General features: G+C 39.2%; 1 protein-coding gene across 1 annotated transcript in view; it reads right to left on the reverse strand.

Annotated features, from left to right (window-relative positions):
- NVL (nuclear VCP like) overlaps nt 1–23,202 on the reverse strand; it is a 340,971-nt gene that overhangs the window by 286,970 nt on the left and 30,799 nt on the right. The window contains exon 3 of the mRNA XM_053712596.1: nt 7,835–7,887. Within this exon, the coding sequence (XP_053568571.1) occupies nt 7,835–7,887 (53 nt within the window). The remainder of the gene's footprint in view (nt 1–7,834; nt 7,888–23,202) is intronic.

A 23,202-nucleotide genomic window follows, 5' to 3' on the forward strand; every position in this document is an offset into this window, starting at 1 on the left:
TTGGTCATGTATATTTCAAAATAAATTTGTGAAGATTACCAAGTTATGCCTAGGCATAAGGGGCCCTAAGTTTAGAGTACTCAATTAAAAAAGATATATTAGCCATATTACAAGTATAGAAGACTAATATAGAAAGTTGAGAAAGGATTATAATCATACCCATTCCTTATGAAAGTACTCAATGGAGTAATCATTACATCACTATATGGTAAACACATGTCTGATAGCGAGGAATAAGAATAGGGTTATAATGACAACCATACCTTATAAAAAACAGGCCATATCTATTCTGTCATTTAACCCATTGGGTGTCTGGGTTTGTAGGATCGTGATCCACCTACATTCTTTCTGGAGGAGGACTTTATCATTGTCACCCCCTCTGTTATTGGTAATGCCTCTGTCAATACCAATGAATGCGAGAGAGTCAGGATTACAGGCATGAATTTCTTCAAAATGTTTAGCCACATTGCTTTTGGGATTTTTATATTTGATGTCATCCCTATGTTCAGTTATCCGGTCCTTTATGGCTCTCCTGGTTTTACCCACGTAAAAACGTGGGCAACTACAGGAGAGGAGGTAAATAACCCCTTCAGTACTGCATGTAATGTGGTATTTCAGTTTGTATATTTTGCCTGTGTGGGTTGAAAACGTTTTGGTTTTCACTGTGTATTTGCACGCCACACATCTTCCACAGGGATGGTTTCCAGTGGATCTATGTGTGGTAAGCCAATCTGTTTGTTTTTTGGGTGACACATACTGACTTCTCACAAATTTGTCTCTAAGGTTAGGTGCCCTTCTGGCAGTGATTGTGGGGTGATCTCCTACTTCTCTGGATACCCCTTCATCACTCGTTAGAACGTGCCAGTTTTTTTCCAGTATCTTTCTCAGGGCTGTCCAGTGACAGTTGTAGTCTGCAATTAGTCTGATTGGACCCTGTTTAGCTTTTTGTTTGGGTATAAGAAGTTGCTCTCGGTTCAGATGAGCTGCTTCATTTAGAGCTCTGTTTACAACTCTTTTGGAATACCCCCTGTCTAGAAAACGTTTATGCATCTCTATGGCATGCTCATAATATTTTGTTTTAGTGGAACAGTTACGACGTAGTCTAAGGAACTGCCCCTTAGGTATCCCCTTTTTGAGATGGTCAGGATGGTGGCTTGTCGCAAGAAGCAAGCTATTTGCAGTGGTTTTGCGAAAATTCTCAGTCACAATAGAGCCCTGGTTGAGGTTAATCTTAATATCCAAAAAGGATATTCCCTCCTTACTGCTTTGCAGTGTGAGATAGATATTTTTATCATTTTTATTCAAAGTTTCTACAAAGGCAGAAAGGCCTATTTCAGAGCCCTCCCATATGAGGAAAATATCATCCACATATCGAAGCCATATGTGGATGTTCTCCTCAAAGAGAGGGCTCTGGTAGACATCCTCCATCTCCCAGGCTCCCAAATGGAGGCAAGCATATGTGGGGGCACATGTTGCCCCCATAGCTGTCCCTTGCTGCTGTACATATACTTTATTATCGAAGAGAAATACATTATTTGTCAATATGAACTCCAACAGCTCCATGACAAAGTCAGTGTGCTGTTGTGTTTGTGTACCTCTCATCGCGAGGAAGTGGTTGCATGCCTTCAATCCAACATTATGTGGAATTGACGAATATAACCCTTCCACATCCAGACAGGCCATAATAGCACCTGGAGGGACTGACAGATTATCAATTTTCCTTAGGAAGTCAGCCGTGTCCAGGATATACGATGGTAGTGTACTTAAAAATGGCCTAAGAAAGTAATCTACATAATTGCCTGACAAAGGCTTCCTATGAAATATATTAACATTGCTGTTCATACAGTGAGATATCTATGTCTGTCATGATATAAGACAGCAGATTAAGCTCTCTGCTGTAATATTGTTATATCTTTCTAACTTTAGGTTAGTTAATGTATCAGGCTCATGCATTCACATTTACCCCTGACCGGTCAGGTTTGTATATTCATTTTGTGTTATTCAATTTTCTTTTTATACACTATTTGGTCCATTGTATATTGACTTATTGTAGGTGTATATCTGAGACAATAAAGTCTTGTAAATTCCAGTGCCAGAGATTGTCCTCTCTTGTTGCCACATAAGCTTCCATTTTGGATACTCCTTACTATACTTTGACGAGCTAAATAAATCTTTTTGAAAAAAAGAGTGCTGAATTCCCTGTCTTTTATCCTGATATACTTTGTTCAGGATTTTTGTTCTTTCTTTTAAATCCATGTAATTTATTTCAAGGGTCTGCACCACATAACTGTTATATTCAAGGCCATACCAGTATTTGTCTATGAACTGGAGGCTTATTCTATATTAGCTCCCAGCAGCTGCGTCCCCTCCGTTACTTTACTTCTAATTTTTCAATTGCTGTACCTATATTACTGGGTCTTATGACCAAGTCATAGGTTTCCGGAGAGGTGACCATATAGTGCTATCACTAATTTTTTCAAGAGCTTACAACTCTTGGGTGTATCCTGTGCTTAAGTGGCTGCAAGAGACAGAAAGATCTTTGGCACTTGAGCCGTAATCTCAAATACATCATTGATATGGCATTCACATTATCTGATGAGAGCTGGGAGGCTGAGTTAACAGCGTCACTATCTATGTCAGGTCTGGAAGAGAGTCAGTTAGAGAATAATGCACCAGTCAACATATATGGGGCATTCAAGAATTATAAAAAACTTCTAGTAAAACAGGTCAACCTCAGGGCTGAAACTTCCAGCCTAGAGAATTATATAAAAAATAACATCATACCTAGGGGGCTACGATTGAGATTAGACCCCGGGACCAATCTTAGGGAAGATGGAGGAGGAGAAGCATTTATGGAGGACTGGAATTCCAGCCTAACAGAGTGCTCCATCATTTTGATGGGTAAAATGGTTAAACGTAATAAAGAAAGACTGGACAAGACCATTACACAGGCAGAGGAATGCCTAAAAGTGGTTAATACCTTTTCTAGCAACCATAACTTTGCAAAACTTAATGAAGAAATCAAAGAACAGATTGCAAGATTACAAAATGACATTAAATTAAGGAAAGGCAGGAAACTTTCCAGAGACAATGATGATTACAAGAACAATAAAGTCTACTATCTGTCAGCAAGGGGGACTTATGACTCTGGCACAGATGTGTCTGATGTAGAATCAGAACATCATAGATCAGTTACAGAAAAACCACATAATTTTTTAGGGGAAGGAGGAGAGGAGGTAGGAAGAGAAGGTGGAGGAGGGAAAAATTCAGACTCACGAGAGAGGAGATATCCCTCCAGACAACGGAGGCAAGAACAGAATCGGGGGAATTTTGTGAGGGGCAGACCCCGGCGATTCCGGGGACGCAGGGGATATTAAAAACAGCAGAAGAAGGCCTCCAGATAATAAATTTATCTTCTTTTAAGTTAAACCTCGCTCATATAGAGGTACTTAAAAAAGGTCTTTCCTTCTGCCCCACAAATCACCTTGATAAGTTCAACTTCATAAAAGACCTCCACCTGTTTGCCCGAAAAATTGTGTTGTCACAATTAATGAAGGGCAAAAGAAAACACCTAGTGGACGATGTCGCCATTACTTTGGAGGATAAGTCCACGATAGAAAATCTACAAAGCTTATTAGAAGAGAATGAAGGTAGCCAATATGTTTCTACCCAAATTAAGGATCTTCCTTATTACAATAAAACTACTTCCAACTTTAAGGCGAAATCTAAATACATGCCGCAACTGTCAATGGTGCCAGCAGTCAACATTTTTGTAAGACAGGTTGAGAAAGAGGTAAACCGTCTGTCCTTTACAGGAATTGTTGATGATAATCTAACAAAACCTGAACGTAAAGCACTCAATGATCTTATTAATGCAAAAGGATTTGTGATTAAGCCCGCGGACAAAGGTGGAAACCTAGTCCTGTGGGATGAGAGCATGTATGTCCTGGAAGCAAAACGTCAGCTTCTGAATAAGAAGCATTATAAATCATTGACGTATAATCCAACATCTTCCCTACAATTCAAGCTTTTTAATATATTAAAAAGGGCTAAGAATGATGGCCTGATTACAACTTCTGAACAAAAATATCTTTACCCTGAGCATCCAATAACACCTGTCTTCTATTGTATCCCCAAAATACATAAAAATGCGAATTATCCACCTGGCCGCCCAATAATTGCCGGTATTGGCAGTTTAACTGAAAATCTAGGCAATTATGTAGATTACTTTCTTAGGCCATTTTTAAGTACACTACCATCGTATATCCTGGACACGGCTGACTTCCTAAGGAAAATTGATAATCTGTCAGTCCCTCCAGGTGCTATTATGGCCTGTCTGGATGTGGAAGGATTATATTCGTCAATTCCACATAATGTTGGATTGAAGGCATGCAACCACTTCCTCGCGATGAGAGGTACACAAACACAACAGCACACTGACTTTGTCATGGAGCTGTTGGAGTTCATATTGACAAATAATGTATTTCTCTTCGATAATAAAGTATATGTACAGCAGCAAGGGACAGCTATGGGTGCAACATGTGCCCCCACATATGCTTGCCTCCATTTGGGAGCCTGGGAGATGGAGGATGTCTACCAGAGCCCTCTCTTTGAGGAGAACATCCACATATGGCTTCGATATGTGGATGATATTTTCCTCATATGGGAGGGCTCTGAAATAGGCCTTTCTGCCTTTGTAGAAACTTTGAATAAAAATGATAAAAATATCTATCTCACACTGCAAAGCAGTAAGGAGGAAATATCCTTTTTGGATATTAAGATTAACCTCAACCAGGGCTCTATTGTGACTGAGAATTTTCGCAAAACCACTGCAACTAATAGCTTGCTTCTTGCGACAAGCCACCATCCTGACCATCTCAAGAAGGGGATACCTAAGGGGCAGTTCCTTAGACTACGTCGTAACTGTTCCACTAAAACAAAATATTATGAGCATGCCATAGAGATGCATAAACGTTTTCTAGACAGGGGGTATTCCAAAAGAGTTGTAAACAGAGCTCTAAATGAAGCAGCTCATCTGAACCGAGAGCAACTTCTTATACCCAAACAAAAAGCTAAACAGGGTCCAATCAGACTAATTGCAGACTACAACTGTCACTGGACAGCCCTGAGAAAGATACTGGAAAAAAACTGGCACGTTCTAACGAGTGATGAAGGGGTATCCAGAGAAGTAGGAGATCACCCCACAATCACTGCCAGAAGGGCACCTAACCTTAGAGACAAATTTGTGAGAAGTCAGTATGTGTCACCCAAAAAACAAACAGATTGGCTTACCACACATAGATCCACTGGAAACCATCCCTGTGGAAGATGTGTGGCGTGCAAATACACAGTGAAAACCAAAACGTTTTCAACCCACACAGGCAAAATATACAAACTGAAATACCACATTACATGCAGTACTGAAGGGGTTATTTACCTCCTCTCCTGTAGTTGCCCACGTTTTTACGTGGGTAAAACCAGGAGAGCCATAAAGGACCGGATAACTGAACATAGGGATGACATCAAATATAAAAATCCCAAAAGCAATGTGGCTAAACATTTTGAAGAAATTCATGCCTGTAATCCTGACTCTCTCGCATTCATTGGTATTGACAGAGGCATTACCAATAACAGAGGGGGTGACAATGATAAAGTCCTCCTCCAGAAAGAATGTAGGTGGATCACGATCCTACAAACCCAGACACCCAATGGGTTAAATGACAGAATAGATATGGCCTGTTTTTTATAAGGTATGGTTGTCATTATAACCCTATTCTTATTCCTCGCTATCAGACATGTGTTTACCATATAGTGATGTAATGATTACTCCATTGAGTACTTTCATAAGGAATGGGTATGATTATAATCCTTTCTCAACTTTCTATATTAGTCTTCTATACTTGTAATATGGCTAATATATCTTTTTTAATTGAGTACTCTAAACTTAGGGCCCCTTATGCCTAGGCATAACTTGGTAATCTTCACAAATTTATCTTGAAATATACATGACCAAATTATGACTTATTCTGTATATATATCTCTATCTTTCCATTTAGGTTTATAAGCCAGGTTTGCTATGTCTTCACTATTACTAATGTTAGAGGTTAGACATTACATAGTGAGTTTGCTCTTTTAATTTTAATTATCTTTGTTAGCACCATTTAGTTTTAAAGTTTTTCAACAGGGGCGTGTATCTTTCTAAGTTTAAAAGGGAGATGAGATGCTCCCTACGTCATTACGCCCTGACGAAGCCCGACACACCCAGCGGGTGAAACGCGCGTCGGCATTGGACAAGCTGACACGGAACATGTGGTTTGTGTGAACGCCACTGAACGGATGCATTGCAAGCTAACGCTCACGAAGGATCTCTTGAAAGATGTTCCTGGGGAACCACCAAGGACTACCTACTAAACATTAGTCCTAGGATTGTACAGGAGACAGGTCGTATGCTATTGTATCTTCTGCCTGATTGATAGGCACATCTATATCTGATCTGGATATCGCTACCCGGTTGTGAGGGTTAAACCACAAGTCTCAAAGTAGACAAGGAGACCGCTATCTTTATTGCTAAAGACACACTAACACCATGCAAAATTAACAAGCAATCCTTTACTTTGCATTTACGCTTGTCATCTTTTTCATGAACTTTCCATCCTCATGCATTAAAGACCTCTTGCAAGGGACTTTTAAAGCGACTAACAGAAAAATACGCTACTACCTGCTTATCACTCATTTCTGCTGAGTTACTTTTCTTGCTTACTTTTATGTTGTTTGTTGCTTGCTTACTTACAGACGATTGTACATATTTTGAGATACATTATCATTAACTACTTAGATCCCATCACTATACCTGCTCGGCATTAGGCCTTATTTAATAAGGTGCCGTACGCAGCAGGGTGTAGTAGTTTGATAATTGTCTCTCACTAATATATCTCTGCTAATATATGTATGCACATTGCTAAGAATATGCCTTAAATGTACTGCCCTTATTTGTATTATATTTTGGGGCGCATTGTCAGTACCTACTTAGATCCCATCTCTATACCTGCCCGGCATTTAGCCTTACATTTGAAGGTGCCGTTTGCAGCAGGGTGTAGTAGTCTGACAAAGGCTTCCTATGAAATATATTAACATTGCTGTTCATACAGTGAGATATCTATGTCTGTCATGATATAAGACAGCAGATTAAGCTCTCTGCTGTAATATTGTTATATCTTTCTAACTTTAGGTTAGTTAATGTATCAGGCTCATGCATTCACATTTACCCCTGACCGGTCAGGTTTGTATATTCATTTTGTGTTATTCAATTTTCTTTTTATACACTATTTGGTCCATTGTATATTGACTTATTGTAGGTGTATATCTGAGACAATAAAGTCTTGTAAATTCCAGTGCCAGAGATTGTCCTCTCTTGTTGCCACATAAGCTTCCATTTTGGATACTCCTTACTATACTTTGACGAGCTAAATAAATCTTTTTGAAAAAAGAGTGCTGAATTCCCTGTCTTTTATCCTGATATACTTTGTTCAGGATTTTTTTTCTTTCTTTTAAATCCCTGTAAAAAAAAAAAAAAAATATATATATATATATATATATATATATATATTTCGCTCAAATGATTCCTTTCAACTTGTAATACGAGTGAAAAACCTGACACGCAAACTCCCGTGATAAACCCCTTTCGTTTGCACGTAACTGTTAGAGCTCCTCTCTTAATCTAGCCCTAAATGGGATTTATGGGTTAAAAAATAAAAAATCTTTATGAAGAAATGAATGACTTCCTAAAATCGGAATAATAGTAAAATTACAAATTGTTTAACCTGTAGATTTTTACCTTTTTCCACCTGGATTCTGAAGGCATTTCGTTTTCTCCTGCCATATTCTAAACTGAAAAAAAAAAAAAAAAAAAAAAAAGGAATCAGATAAACAGACTTGCATTTAGCAGAAAAACACATAAAAACTGTCTCTATAAATCCAGACTGACAACAGAATTGTTATTTGTTAAAAGGGACATTCTAATCAAAACTAAAATTATAATTCTGGATAGAAGCATTTTCACAATTCAAACGTATACTACACACATTACTAGTGATTCTAGTGAATGCTATCACTGCTTCACTGCACATAGGGCTTACATCTTTATGCCTCGTGCAACAGCATTCAAACTCCACCCTTATTAAAGGGACAGTCTAGTCAAAATTAAACTTTCATGATTCAAATTGGGCATGACATTTTAAACAACTTTTCAATTTACTTTTATCATCAAATTTGCTTTGTTTTCTTGGCATTCTTAGTTGAAAGATAAACCTAGGTAGACTCATATGTATGTGTGCCATATTGATAACATTGTGCTCATGCCCGTGGAGTTACTTATGAGAGGGCACTGATTGGCTAAAATGCATGTCTGTCAAAAGAACTGAAATAAGGGGATAGTCTGCAGAGGCTTTAATACAAGGTAATCACAGTGGAAAAACTATATTACTATAACCTTGTTGGTTATGCAAAACTGGTGAATGGGTAATAAAATTTCAGGAGTAGAGTGTCCCTTTAAGAAATCTAACTGGGACAGGCCATTGTTGATGTATTACACCATAAGTAAAACGATACACAGGAACCTCAGACAAAGTGTTTACAGGTACACAAGGTTATAATTTATAAAATGTGTTTAATTTAGAAAAGAATATATATATATATATATACTCTGTGATATATCCAGGTCCAGGGAGGACACACATCGCGCTATTAAAGGAAAAAAAGATACCTTGTAATAAGAATTATCTGTTGCCTTTCAATAAATTAACATAGTAGCTGAGCTTTTCAGAGCAGAAACAGATTAATATTTTTAAAAACTTGTATTGTTTTACATTGTCTTATCGTATCAGCTTAGCTGTGAATTCAGCAGTGTGTGCTTCCAATTCTCAGAAAAACCAACAATCTTTACTTTAATAACAGAAAAAAAAGGGCAAAAAACGATGAAAGTACAACACATACGGCTAGATTACAAGTTTTTGTCGGTAATGGTATGCGGTGCTAACGCACAGTTTTTCCTTACCGCTCACCTACAGTAACGCTGGTATTACGGGTCTTTAGAAACCTGGCGTTAGCCGCAAAAAAAGTGAGCGTAGAGCAGAATATACCAGCGCTGCTTACGGTAGCGGTAAACAGGCAAAACGTTGCTCGTGCAGGATTTCCCCATAGGAATCAATGGGGCAGAGCCGGTTGAAACACCTGCAAAAAAGCAGCGTTCAGCTTCTAACACAGCCCCATTGATTCCTATGGGGAAACACATTTATGTCTACACCTAACATGAACTCCAAGTTTAAATATCCCTAATCTTACACTTATTAACCCCTAATCCGGCGCCCCCGACATCGCCAACACCTGCTTTATATTATTAACCCCTAATCTGCCGCTCCGGACACCGCCGCCACCTACATTATACTTATGAACCCCTAATCTGGTGCCCCCAACATCGCCGAACTCTACATTATATTTATTAACCCCTAATCTGCCGCCCCAATGTCGCCGACACCTACCTACAATTATTAACCCCTAATCTGCCGTCCCCAAAGTCCGCCGCCACTATAATAAAGTTATTAACCCCTAAATCTAAGTCTAACCCTAACACCCCCCTAACTTAAATATAATTTAAATACATCTAAATAAATATTCCTATCATTAAAAAAATTATTCCTTTTTTAAACCAAATACTTACCTATAAAATAAACCCTAAGCTAGCTACAATATAACTAATAGTTACATTGTAGCTAGCTTAAGATTTATTTTTATTTTACAGGCAACTTTGTATTTATTTTAACTAGGTACAATAGTTATTAAATAGTTATTAACTATTTAATAACTTCCTAGTTAAAATAAATACATATACCTGTAAAAACATAATTTATGCTTACCTGATAAATTTATTTCTCTTGTGGTGTATCCAGTCCACGGATCATCCATTACTTGTGGGATATTCTCATTCCCAACAGGAAGTTGCAAGAGGACACCCACAGCAGAGCTGTCTATATAGCTCCTCCCCTAACTGCCATATCCAGTCATTCGACCGAAAACAAGCAGAGAAAGGAGAAACCATAGGGTGCAGTGGTGACTGTAGTTTAAAGTTAAAAAATACCTGCCTTAAAATGACAGGGCGGGCCGTGGACTGGATACACCACAAGAGAAATAAATTTATCAGGTAAGCATAAATTATGTTTTCTCTTGTAAGGTGTATCCAGTCCACGGATCATCAATTACTTGTGGGATACCAATACCAAAGCTAAAGTACACGGATGAAGGGAGGGACAAGGCAGGTACTTAAACGGAAGGTACCACTGCCTGTAAAACCTTTCTCCCAAAAATAGCCTCCGAAGAAGCAAAAGTATCAAATTTGTAGAATTTTGAAAAAGTATGAAGCGAAGACCAAGTCGCCGCCTTGAAAATCTGTTCAACAGAAGCCTCATTTTTAAAGGCCCATGTGGAAGCCACAGCTCTAGTAGAATGAGCTGTAATCCTTTCTGGAGGCTGCTGGCCAGCAGTCTCATAGGCTAAGCGGATTATGCTTCTTAGCCAAAAAGAAAGAGAGGTTGCCGAAGCCTTTTGACCTCTCCTCTGTCCAGAGTAGACAACAAACAAAGCAGATGTTTGACGAAAATCTTTAGTAGCTTGTAAGTAAAAATTTAAAGCACGAACCACGTCCAGATTGTGTAATAGACGTTCCTTCTTTGAAGAAGGATTAGGACAAAGATGGAACAACAATCTCTTGATTGATATTTTTATTAGATACCACCTTAGGTAAAAACCCAGGTTTGGTACGCAGGACTACCTTATCCGCATGGAAGATCAGATAAGGAGAATCACATTGTAAAGCAGATAACTCGGAGACTCTACGAGCCGAGGAAATAGCTACCAAAAACAGAACTTTCCAAGATAAAAGTTTGATATCTATGGAATGAAGAGGTTCAAAACGGAACTCCTTGAAGAACCTTAAGAACCAGATTTAAGCTCCATGGCGGAGCAACAGGTTTAAACACAGGCTTGATTCTAACTAAAGCCTGACAAAATGCCTGAACGTCTGGAACATCTGCCAGACGCTTGTGCAAAAGAATAGACAGGGCAGAAATCTGTCCCTTTAAGGAACTAGCTGACAATCCTTTTTCCAAACCTTCTTGGAGAAAGGATAATATCCTGGGAATCCTGACCTTACTCCATGAGTAACCCTTGGATTCACACCAATAAAGATATTTACGCCATATCTTATAGTAAATTTTCCTGGTGACAGGCTTTCGTGCCTGTATTAAAGGTATCAATGACTGACTTGGAGAAGCCACGCTTTGATAACATCAAGCGTTCAATCTCCAGGCAGTCAGTCTCAGAGAAATTAGATTTGGATGATTGAAAGGACCTTGTAGTAGAAGGTCTTGTCTTAACGGCAGAGTCCAAGGTGGAAAGGATGACATGTCCACTAGATCTGCATACCAGGTCCTGCATGGCCACGCAGGCGCTATCAAGATCACTGATGCTCTCTCCTGCTTGATCTTGGCAATCAGACAAGGGAGCAGAGGAAACCGTGGAAACACATAAGCAAACACCTCCGGATGGAGCTCCCACTCCCCCGGATGAAAAGTCTGTCGACTTATAAAATCCGCCTCCCAGTTCTCTACACCTGGGATATGGATAGCTGATAGGTGGCAAGAGTGAATCTCTGCCCCGGATTATCTTTGAGACTTCTAACATCGCTAGGGAACTCCTTGTTCCCCCTTGATGGTTGATGTAAGCCACAGTCGTGATGTTGTCCGACTGAAATCTGATGAACCTCAGAGTTGCTAACTGAGGCCAAGCCTGAAGAGCATTGAATATCGCTCTCAGTTCCAGAATATTTATTGGAAGGAGTGACTCCTCCTGAGTCCACGATCCCTGAGCCTTCAGGGAGTTCCAGACTGCACCCCAACCTAGAAGGCTGGCAACTATCATTACAATTGTCCAATCTGGCCTGCGAAAGGTCATACCTTTGGACAGATGGACCCGTGATAGCCGAGAAGAGAATCCCTGGTCTCTTGATGCAGATTTAGTAGAGGGGACAAATCTGTGTAATCCCCATTCCACTGACTGAGCATGCAGAGTTGCAGCGGTCTGAGATGTAGGCGTGCAAACGGCACTATGTCCATTGCCGCTACCATTAAGCCGATTACTTCAATGCACTGATCCACCGAAGGGCGAGGAATGGAATAAAGAACACGGCAGGAATTTAGAAGTTTTGATAACCTGGACTCCGTCAGGTAAATTTTCATTTCTACAGAATCTATCAGAGTCCCTAGGAAGGAAACTCTTGTGAAGGGGGATAGAGAACTCTTTTCCTCGTTCACCTTCCACCCATGCGACCTCAGAAATGCCAACACTATGTCCGTATGAGACTTGGCAATTTGGAAGTTTGACGCCTGAATCAGGATGTCGTCTAAATAAGGGGCCACTGCTATGCCCCGCGGCCCCTTAGAACCGCCGGAAGCGACCCCAGAACCTTTGTAAAAATTCTTGGGGCTGTAGCTAACCCAAAGGGAAGAGCTACAAACTGGTAATGCCTGTCTAGGAAGGCAAACCTGAGAAACCGATGATGATCTTTGTGTATCAGAATGTGAAGATAAGCATCCTTTAAATCCACTGTAGTCATGTATTGACCCTCCTGGATCATAGGTAGGATGGTACGAATAGTCTCCATCTTGAATGATGGAACTCTGAGGAATTTGTTTAAGATCTTTAGATCCAAAATTGGTCTGAAGGTTCCCTCTTTTTTGGGAACCACAAACAGATTTGAGTAAAATCCCTGTCCCTGTTCCTCCTTTGGAACTGGATGGATCACTCCCATAACTAGGAGGTCTTGTACACAGTGTAAGAATGCCTCTCTCTTTATCTGGTTTGCTGATAATTGTGAAAGGTGAAATCTCCCTTTTGGGGGGGAAACCTTGAAGTCCAGAAGATATCCCTGGGATATAATTTCCAACGCCCAGGGATCCTGGACATCTCTTGCCCACGCCTGGGCGAAGAGCGAAAGTCTGCCCCCTACTAGATCCGTTACCGGATAGGGGGACATTCCTTCATGCTGTCTTAGAGGCAGCAGCAGGCTTTTTGGCCTGCTTACCTTTGTTCCAGGTCTGGTTAGGTCTCCAGACCGTCTTGGACTGAGCAAAAGTTTCCTCTTGTTTTGCATTAGAGGAAGTTGATGCCGCACTTGCCTTGAAGTTTCGAAAGGCACGAAAATTAGACTGTCTGGCCCTTGATTTGGACCAATCCTGAGGAAGGGCATGACCTTTTCCTCCAGTGATATCAGCAATAATCTCCTTCAAACCAGGCCCGAATAGGGTCTGCCCCTTGAAGGGAATGTTAAGCAGCTTAGACTTTTAACGTCAGCTGACCATGATTTAAGCCATAGCGCTCTGCGCGCCTGGATAGCAAAACCAGAATTCTTAGCCGTTAGTTTAGTCAAATGAACAATGGCATCAGAAACAAAAGAATTGGCTAGCTTAAGTGCTCTAAGCTTGTCAAGTATGTCATCCAATGGAGTCGCTACCTGTAAAGCCTCTTCCAGAGACTCAAACCAGAACGCCGCAGCAGCAGTGACAGGAGCAATGCATGCAAGGGGCTGTAGGATAAAACCTTGTTGAATAAACATTTTCTTAAGGTAACCCTCTAACTTTTTATCCATTGGATCTAAGAAAGCACAACTGTCCTCGCACAACACACTTCCGGGCGTCACTCACTTGCAGGGAAAGGAGGAATTAGCAGGCATAGAGAATCCACAAAAATCGAATAGATGGATAAAAGCGGCTTTATTGGTGACAAGGTAAAAACAAAATAGAGCCTTAGCTCATGATTGCAATCCGGGGTCACAGAACAGCAATAGCAGACATGTTTCGTGTGGTTCCTCCACACTTGATCACTGCTGCAACTGTCCTCGACAGGGATAGTAGTACGCTTTGCTAGAGTAGAAACTGCTCCCTCCACCTTAGGAACTGTCTGCCATAAGTCCCGTGTGGTGGCGTCTATTGGAAACATTTCTCTAAAAATAGGAGGGGGAGAGAACGGCACACCTGGTCTATCCCATTCCTTAGTAATAATTTCTGTAAACCTTTTAGGTATTGGAAAAACATCAATGCACACCGGCACTGCATAGTATTTATCCAGTCTACACAATTTCTCTGCCACTGCAATTGTATCACAGTCATTCAGAGCAGCTAAAACCTCCCTGAGTAACACGCGGAGGTGTTCAAGCTTAAATTTAAATGTAGAGATATCAGAATCAGGTTGCATCATCTTCCTTGAGTCAGAAACATCACCCACAGAAAGAAGCTCTCCTTCTTCAGCTTCTGCATATTGTGAGGCAGTATCAGACATAGCTCTTAAAACGTCAGTATGCTCTGTATTTCGTCTAACTCCAGAGCTATCTCGCTTTCCTCTAAATTCAGGTAGTCTGGCTAATACCGCTGACAGTGTATTAACCATGACTGCCGCCATGTCTTGTAAAGTAAACGCTATGGGCGCCCTAGATGTACTTGGCGCCATTTGAGCGTGAGTCCCTTGAGCGGGAGTCAAAGGGTCTGACACGTGGGGCGAGTTAGTCGGCATAACTTCCCCCTCGTCAGATTCCTCTGGTGATAAATTTTTTAAAGACAGAATATGATCTTTATTGCTTAAAGTGAAATCAGTACATTTGGTACACATTCTAAGAGGGGGTTCCACCATGGCTTTTAAACATAATGAACAAGGAGTTTCCTCTATGTCAGACATGTTTGTACAGACTAGCAATGAGACTAGCAAGCTTGGAAAACACTTTAAATCAAGTTAACAAGCAAATATAAGAAACGGTACTGTGCCTTTAAGAGAAACAAATTTTGTCAGAATTTGAAAAACAGTGAAAAAAGGCAGTAAATCAAACAAAATTTTTACAGTGTGTATAATAAGCTAACAGAGCATTGCACCCACTTGCAAATGGATGATTAACCCCTTAGTTCAAAAAACGGATCAAAAAAACGATATAGACGTTTTTTAACAGTCACACCAAACTGCCACAGCCTTGCTGTGGGCCTACCTTCCCCAACAAACGATTTTGGAAAGCCTAAGGGCCCTCTAGAGATGTCCTATAGCATTCAGGGGACTCCTGGAGGAAGCTGGATGTCTCAGTCTGTAAAAGTTACTGTGCAAAAAAGCGCTCAATTAGGCCCCTCCCACTCATAGAACACAGTGGAAGGCCTCAGGAAACTGTTTCTAGGCAAATTTAAGCCAGCCATGTGGAAAAAACTAGGCCCCAATAAAGTTTTATCACCAAAGTATATATAAAAACGTTTAAACATGCCAGCAAACGTTTTATATTGTAAATATAAAAGAGTATTACCTCAGAAAGTAAGCATGATACCAGTCGCTATTAAATCACTGTATTCAGGCTTACCTTACATAAATTTGGTATCAGCAGCATTTTCTAGCATTTCACATCTTCTAGAAAAAATCTTAACTGCACATACCTCATAGCAGGATAACCTGCACGCCATTCCCCCGCTGAAGTTATCTCTCTCTTCAGTCATGTGTGAGAACAGCAATGGATCTTAGTTACAACCTGCTAAGATCATAGAAATCACAGGCAGATTCTTCTATTTTTCTGCCTGGAACAAAATAGTACAACTCCAGTACCATTTAAAAATAATAAACTTTTGATTGAAGCAAAATAACAGCTACATTTCACCACTTTCTCTCTTACTACCTCCATGCTTGTTGAGAGTTGCAAGAGAATGACTGGATATGGCAGTTAGGGGAGGAACTATATAGACAGCTCTGCTGTGGGTGTCCTCTTGCAACTTCCTGTTGGGAATGAGAATATCCCACAAGTAATGGATGATCCGTGGACTGGATACACCTTACAAGAGAAATAAAACCTAATCTAAGCTACAATTACACCTAACACTACACTATAATTAAATAAATTACCTAAATTAACTACAATTATTTACAATTAAATTAAATAAACTAAAGTAGGAAAAAAAAACAACACTAAATTACAGAAAATAATAAAATAATTACAATTTTTTTAAAACTAATTACACCTAATCTAATCCCCCTAATAAAATAAAAAAGCCCCCCAAAATAAAAAAATCCCTACCCTAAACTAAATTACAAATAGCTCTTAAAAGGGCTTTTTGCGGGGCATTGCCCCAAAGTAATCAGATCTTTTACCTGTAAAAAAAAAAATACAATACCCCCCCAACATTAAAACCCATCACCCACACACCCAACCCTACTCTAAAACCCACCCAATCCCCCCTTAATAAAACCTAACACTACCCCCTTGAAGATCACCCTACCTTGAGACGTCTTCACCCAATTGGGCAGAAGTGGTCCTCCAGACGGTCCGAAGTCTTCATCCTATCCGGGCAGAAGAGGTCCTCCAGACGGCCAGAAGTCTTCATCCAGACGGCATCTTCTATCTTCATCCATCCGGCGCGGGTCCATCTTCAAGACATCCGAAGCGGAGCCAATCGGAATTAAGGTAGAAAAAATCCTATTGGCTGATCCAATCAGCCAATAAGATTGAAGTTCAATCCTATTGGCTGATTAAAACAGCCAATAGGATTGAGCTTGCATACTATTGGCTGATTGGAACAGCCAATAGAATGCAAGCTCAATCTTATTGGCTGATTGGATCAGCCAATAGGATTTTTTCTACCTTAATTCCGATTGGCTGATTCTATCAGCCAATCGGAATTGAAGGGACGCCATCTTGGATGACATCATTTAAAGGACCGTCACTGTTCCAGTCGCCGTCGAACGAAGAGGATGCTCCGTGTTGGATGTCTTGAAGATGGACCCGCTCCGCGCCAGATGGATGAAGATAGAAGATGCCGTCTGGATGAAGACTTCTGGCCGTCTGGAGGACCTCTTCTGCCGGATAGGATGAAGACTTCGGACCGTCTGGAGGACCACTTCTGCCCGGTTGGGTGAAGACGTCTCAAGGTAGGGTGATCTTCAAGGGGGTAGTGTTAGGTTTTATTAAGGGGGGATTGGGTGGGTTTTAGAGTAGGGTTGGGTGTGTGGGTGGTGGGTTGTAATGTTGGGGGGTATTGTATTTTTTTTTTTACAGGTAAAAGAGCCGATTACTTTGGGGCAATGCCCCGCAAAAAGCCCTTTTAAGGGCTAGTTGTAATTTAGTGTAGGGTAGGGATTTTTTTTTTTAATTTGGGGAGCTTTTTTATTTTATTAGGGGGATTAGATTAGGTGTAATTAGTTTAAAAAAAAATTGTAATTATTTTATTATTTTCTGTAATTTAGTGGGGGGGGTTTGTACTTTAGTTTAATTTAATTGTAATTAATTGTAGTTAATTTAGGTAATTTATTTAATTATGTTTAAATATTTTTATTGAGAATATAACATCATATAACATCACATCAATTTACCACCCATGTCACGAGCAGTCTAGTGGTATGGTCATTATACAGATAGCTAAAATGAAGCTAACAATCTTGTAGTTGATCAGGTGGAATTACAGTTTGCATTCTCAAAATACTTTTTTTTTTTTCCTTTAAAAAACTTATAACATATGGATTTACTAACATGTCTAACTGTAACAGGGTAAAAACACGAAGACCCCAAGATATATTTTGAAAGTTTTCTCTGAATCACCTTGTATCAACCTTGGGTTAGGGATATTAAGGCCACAGTGAGCCCTAAATAGAAAGTAAGAAAAAGAAAAAAGAGAAAGAAAGGAAAAGAAAAAGAGAAAAAGATTTATTTTAGTTGCCAAGAGTTATCTCCTTGTTTGTCCCCCCCCCCCCCCCGCGGGTCAGCAGTTATCCACACCATCTCCTAATCAGCAAGGGGAGAGCCGTGTTTAAGTTGTAGGTCTGTTATTTAGTGTCCAGTAAAACCAGATCTTCTCAAATTGTGCTTGTGTGTCCAGTACTTGTGATGCAGACTCATACATTCGATATGTAAGAGAAATTCTATTTAAAACCTCTTCCCAAGGGGGGGCCGAGACCTTCCAGTATTTTGCAATACTTACTCTGGTGACTGTGCAAATGATTTTGATGAATGTATTTATCTGTTTATTTAGTTTGGGAATAGGTATGTGTAACAATGCATGGGTTGGAGCCAGGCAGATAGTGTCCTCCAGGATTGTACTGAGTAGGTCAGAGGTTTTAGTCCAGATTTCCTGTATTTCCCTACATTCCCACCACATATGGTGATAGGAGCCTATTTCTCCACATCCCCTATAGCAATATTTGCTATGACTAGCGGATATATGGGCCGTTTTAATTGGGGTCAGATACCATCTAAACATGGTCTTGATCGTGTTTTCTCTCAAATCGGTACTCAGTAGTCCTTTACAGGCTGAGTGGAACACGTCATCCCACCACCCCCTATCTTTGTAAATGTTTAGATCTGATTCCCAATTAATGAGTAGTTTAGACTTGTGTGGGTTTCCAAGTGTTTGTATTTGCATGTATAATTTGGAAATGGCCCCCTTAGGTCTGTGGGAGGATTTGAGTAGGCTTTCTAACGGAGTAGTAATGTTTGGCTGAAAGTCTCTAATGTATCTACAGATCGCTGAGTTAACTTGTAGGTACTGGAACCATTGTAGTTTTATTGTATCAAGTTGTGTTTGAATCTGGTTAAATGTTTTAGGTTTTCTACCATCCATCCAGTCCGCCACTCTGTAAAGTCCTTTGTTGGACCATTTATCGATTGTAGCATGTAGGTCTATAGGAGTTAGAGATCTAAGTGGACGCACTAATGTTTGTTTGGATAATAAGTTTTGTCGTTTAGTCATAAAGGACCATATCTGAGAAGTATGTAATGTTACCTGTGAACCTGGTTTGTTTGAGAGTTCTTTTGAGGGGTAATCATTCCACAGAATATCGTCTGAGTGTGAAGAGTCTCTTAGCTTAGCCTCTAGGTCAATCCAAATAATCTCCCTAGATGTGTGTCCCATTAGTGTTGTCTGGGCTAACCTCTAATTTATTTAATTATAGTGTAGTGTTAGGTGTAATTGTAGCTTAGGTTAGGTTTTATTTTAGAGGTATATTTGTATTTATTTTAACTAGGAAGTTATTAAATAGTTAATAACTATTTAATAACTATTGTACCTAGTTAAAATAAATACAAACTTGCCTGTAAAATAAAAATAAACCCTAAGCTAGCTACAATGTAACTATTGGTTATATTGTAGCTAGCTTAGGGTTTTATTTTATAGGTAAGTATTTAGTTTAAAAAAAGAATACATTTATTTAATGGTAGGAATTTTTATTTAGATTTATTTAAATTATATTTAAGTTAGGGGATGTTAGGGTTAGACTTAGATTTAGGGGTTAATAACTATTATAGTGGCGGCGACGTTGGGGGCGGCAGATTAGGGGTTAATAATTTAGGTAGGTGTCGGCGATGTTAGGGACGGCAGATTAGGGGATAATAAAATTTAACTAGTGTTTGCGAGGCGGGAGTGCGGCGGTTTAGGGGTTAATATATTTATTAAAGTGGCGGCGATGTCCGGTCGGCAGATTAGGGGTTAAAAATTTTATTTAAGTGTTTGCGATGTGGGGGGGGCTCGGTTTAGGGGTTAATAGGTAGTTTATGGGTGTTAGTGTACTTTTTAGCACTTTAGTTAAGAGTTTTATTTTACGGCGTTAGCCCATAAAACTTTTAAGTACTGACTTTTAAATGCAGTAGGAGTCTAGACAGGAGAGACTGTACCACTCACTTTTTCCAAGACTCGTAATACCAGCATTAGGAAAATCCCATTGAAAAGATAGGATACGCAATTTACGTAAATGGATTTGCGGTATGCTCGAGTCGCGGAAAAAAAAGTGAGCGGTATACCTGTACCTGCAAGACTCGTAATACCAGCGGCCGTTAAAAAGCAGCGTTAGCCTTAAAAAGCAGCGTTGAGAGGTCCTAACGCAAGACTCGTATTCTAGGCGAAAGTGTTTAGACTATGTGTAAATAAACAACTTAGATCACAATCTGAAAGTGTTTCACGTCCCTTTAATCTCCTCAGTGGCAGCACTCGGGTTTATGTAATGGGCCACAAAAGATCAGCTGGAAGATGAGCTGCTCCCATAATCTCTAGATGCTCTAGAACAGGGCCAACTGACCATTGGTCACATGCGACTCTCCTCTGAAAGTTTTGTGGCCCCAAGGGAAAAAAAAGCAGAAATAAGAATCTGTGCCAAAGTTTTTGTGTCCCCAGAAAAAACAGAAATAAAATATAGCTGCAAGCAGCGATAGAGGTGGCCATGTGCATCGATATTGCAATGACATACAAGCAGCTAAGTCACAATATAAAGTTTTATTGAAGTTTTTACAATTCTAACATTAGCAGTTGGAAAGAAAACACAAATTTTCGAAATTTTTGCGTTTTTCAAGATGGCTGCCCCACCATATGACCAATACTTTCATCACGATCAGATGTAACTCTAGGTGACAATATATGGTTATACAGCAAATTTCACAGCTTTAACATAAGCGGTTGGAAAGAAAACACATTTTCGACATTTTCGCGTAAACCAATATGGCTGCCACAGTTTGTGATCAATTCCATCAACATGAACAACTGTGACTCTAGGTCACAATATAAGGTTATACCGCAAGTTTCACAGTTCTAACATAAGCAGTTGCAGAGAAAATAGATTTTCGAAATATTCGCATAAAACAAAATGGCTGCCAGATCATATGATATACAGCCTCCATATTATGCACAATAATTCTCACCATAGATGTCAACAAACATGGCAAAAATAAAACATTTTTGTAGAACGGTTTTTGTTTTATTATTAATTTAAAAATATCGTTAAGCGTTTTTGAACAATTCAAAATGGCTGCCAAATCACATGACCTATCAACTTCTCTTGAACAAATCTGAATGTTAGTCATAAGATAACTCTGTAAACAAAATTTCAAGTTTGTGCCATAAGCGGTTTCGGAGAAGAAGATTTTTGTAGTTTTTAAAAAAGACGCATACGAAACAAAATGGCCGCCAAGCTATGCATTGTATGGCTTTCAAATTGCACATACTAATGCTCACTATAGACCTCTACAATTTGCAGAAGTTTTATGAAAATTTGCAAATGTTTTATTTCACGAAGGCGACTGCGCAGTGCAAATATTTACGGCAATATTGCCTTTAGGGGTCATGTCTATGTGTTCTCATGTGTCTGCTACACTGTAATATAGTTAAATAGTGTAAACAGAATGCATAAAATGCAAATGTACGCAATTAAACAGCGATAAAAAGGCGAATGGCTCATAGCAGCCATGTTGATTATGGAATATTCACAGTTTGAACAAACTTAGTAGAGGACCTTGCAAGGAGCACATGTGCAAAATTGCGCTTCATTGCACTCAGCGGTTGCAGAGAAGAAGATGTTTAAAGATTTTCGCACATTTCAAAATGGCAGCTAGATCATGTGACTAAATCACTTCTCTTGAACAAACTTTATTCTAGGTCAGTACAGCAGTACACAGAGCAAGTTTCACAGCTGTAACATAAACGGTTCTGGAGAAGAAGATTTTCAAGCGGTTGTCGAAATTTGTTGCAAAAAGCAATATGGCTGCTAGATCACATGACCTATAATATTTATGTTGCATAGGATTATGCACAGCATAGATCTCTAGCACTGTGCCAAGTTTCATGAGTTTTTGAGTTATGCTGTGGTTATTATAAGCATTTGAATAAGTGGCAGAATAATAATAATAAAAAAAAAAAAAAAAATATAGCTGCAAGCAGCGATAGAGGTGGCCATGCGCATCGACTTTGCAATGGCATACAAGCAGCTAAGTCACAATATAAAGCTTTATAGAATATTTTAAAATTCTAACATTAGCAGTTGGAAAAAAAACATTTTCGAAAATTTAGCGTTTTTCAAGATGGCTGCCCTGCCATATGACCAATACATTCATCACAATCAGATGTAACTCTAGGTCACAAGATATTATTTTTCAGCAAATTTCACAGCTTTAACATAAGCGGTTGCAAAGAAAACACATTTTCAAAATTTTTGCGTAAACCAATATGGCTGCCACAGCTTGTGACCAATTCCTTCAACATGAACAACTGTGATTCTAGGTCACAATATAAGGTTACTTAGCTAGTTTCACAGTTCTAACATAAGCGGTTGCAGAGAAAATAGATTTTCGAAATTTTTACGCAAAACAAAATGGCTGCCTAATCATATGATATAAAGCCTCCATATTATGCACAATAGTTCTTACCATAGATGTCAATAAACATGGCAAATTTAAAGCATTTTTGTAAAACAGTTTTTGTTTTATTATTAATTTAAAAATATCGTTAAGCATTTTTGAACAATTCAAAATGGCTGCCAAACCACATGACCTATCAACTTCTCTTGAACAAATCTGAATGTTAGTCATAAGATAACTCTATAAACAAAATTTCAAGTCTGTGCCATAAACGGATTCGGAGAAGAAGATTTTTATAGTTTTTAAAAATGGCGCATACAAAACAAAATGGCCGCAAAGCTATGCAATGTATGGCTTTCAAATTGCACATACTAATGCTCACTATAGACCTCTACAATTTGCAGAAGTTTTATGAAAATTTGCAAATATTTTATTTCACGAAGGCGATTGCGCAATGCGAATTTTAACTGCAATATTGTCTTTAAGGGTAATGGCTATGTGTAATCATGTGTCTATTACACTGTAATATTGTTAAATATTGTAAAACTAATGTATAAAGTGCAAAATTACGCAATTAAATGGCGATAAAAAGGTTAATGTCTCGCAGCAGCCATGTTGATTATGGAAAAATCGCAATTTGAACAAACTTGGTAGAGGACCTTGTAAGGAGCATATGTGCAAAATTGTGCTTTAATGCACTAAGCGGTTTAAGAGAAGAAGATGTTTAAAGATTTTCGCAAAATGCAAGATGGCTGCTACATCATGTGACCAAAGCAGTTCTGTTGAGCAATGGCAAATGTAGGTCATAGCAGCACTGAGCACAGCAAGTTTCAGAGCTGTAACATAAGCAGTTCCAGAGATAAAGATTATGAAGCAGTTTTCGAAATTTGTCGCAAAAAACAATATGGCTGTAACCTTATGACCTATGAGTTCAATATTGCATGAGATGTAGCAGAGCAATAGGCTGTACCAGCATACCTGATTTAAAGAGCTTTGCATTAGCAGTTCAAGAGTTATGGGCAATAGTA

The sequence above is a fragment of the Bombina bombina genome, chromosome 4 (genome assembly GCF_027579735.1).
Source record: "Bombina bombina isolate aBomBom1 chromosome 4, aBomBom1.pri, whole genome shotgun sequence".
Lineage (NCBI taxonomy): Eukaryota > Metazoa > Chordata > Amphibia > Anura > Bombinatoridae > Bombina > Bombina bombina.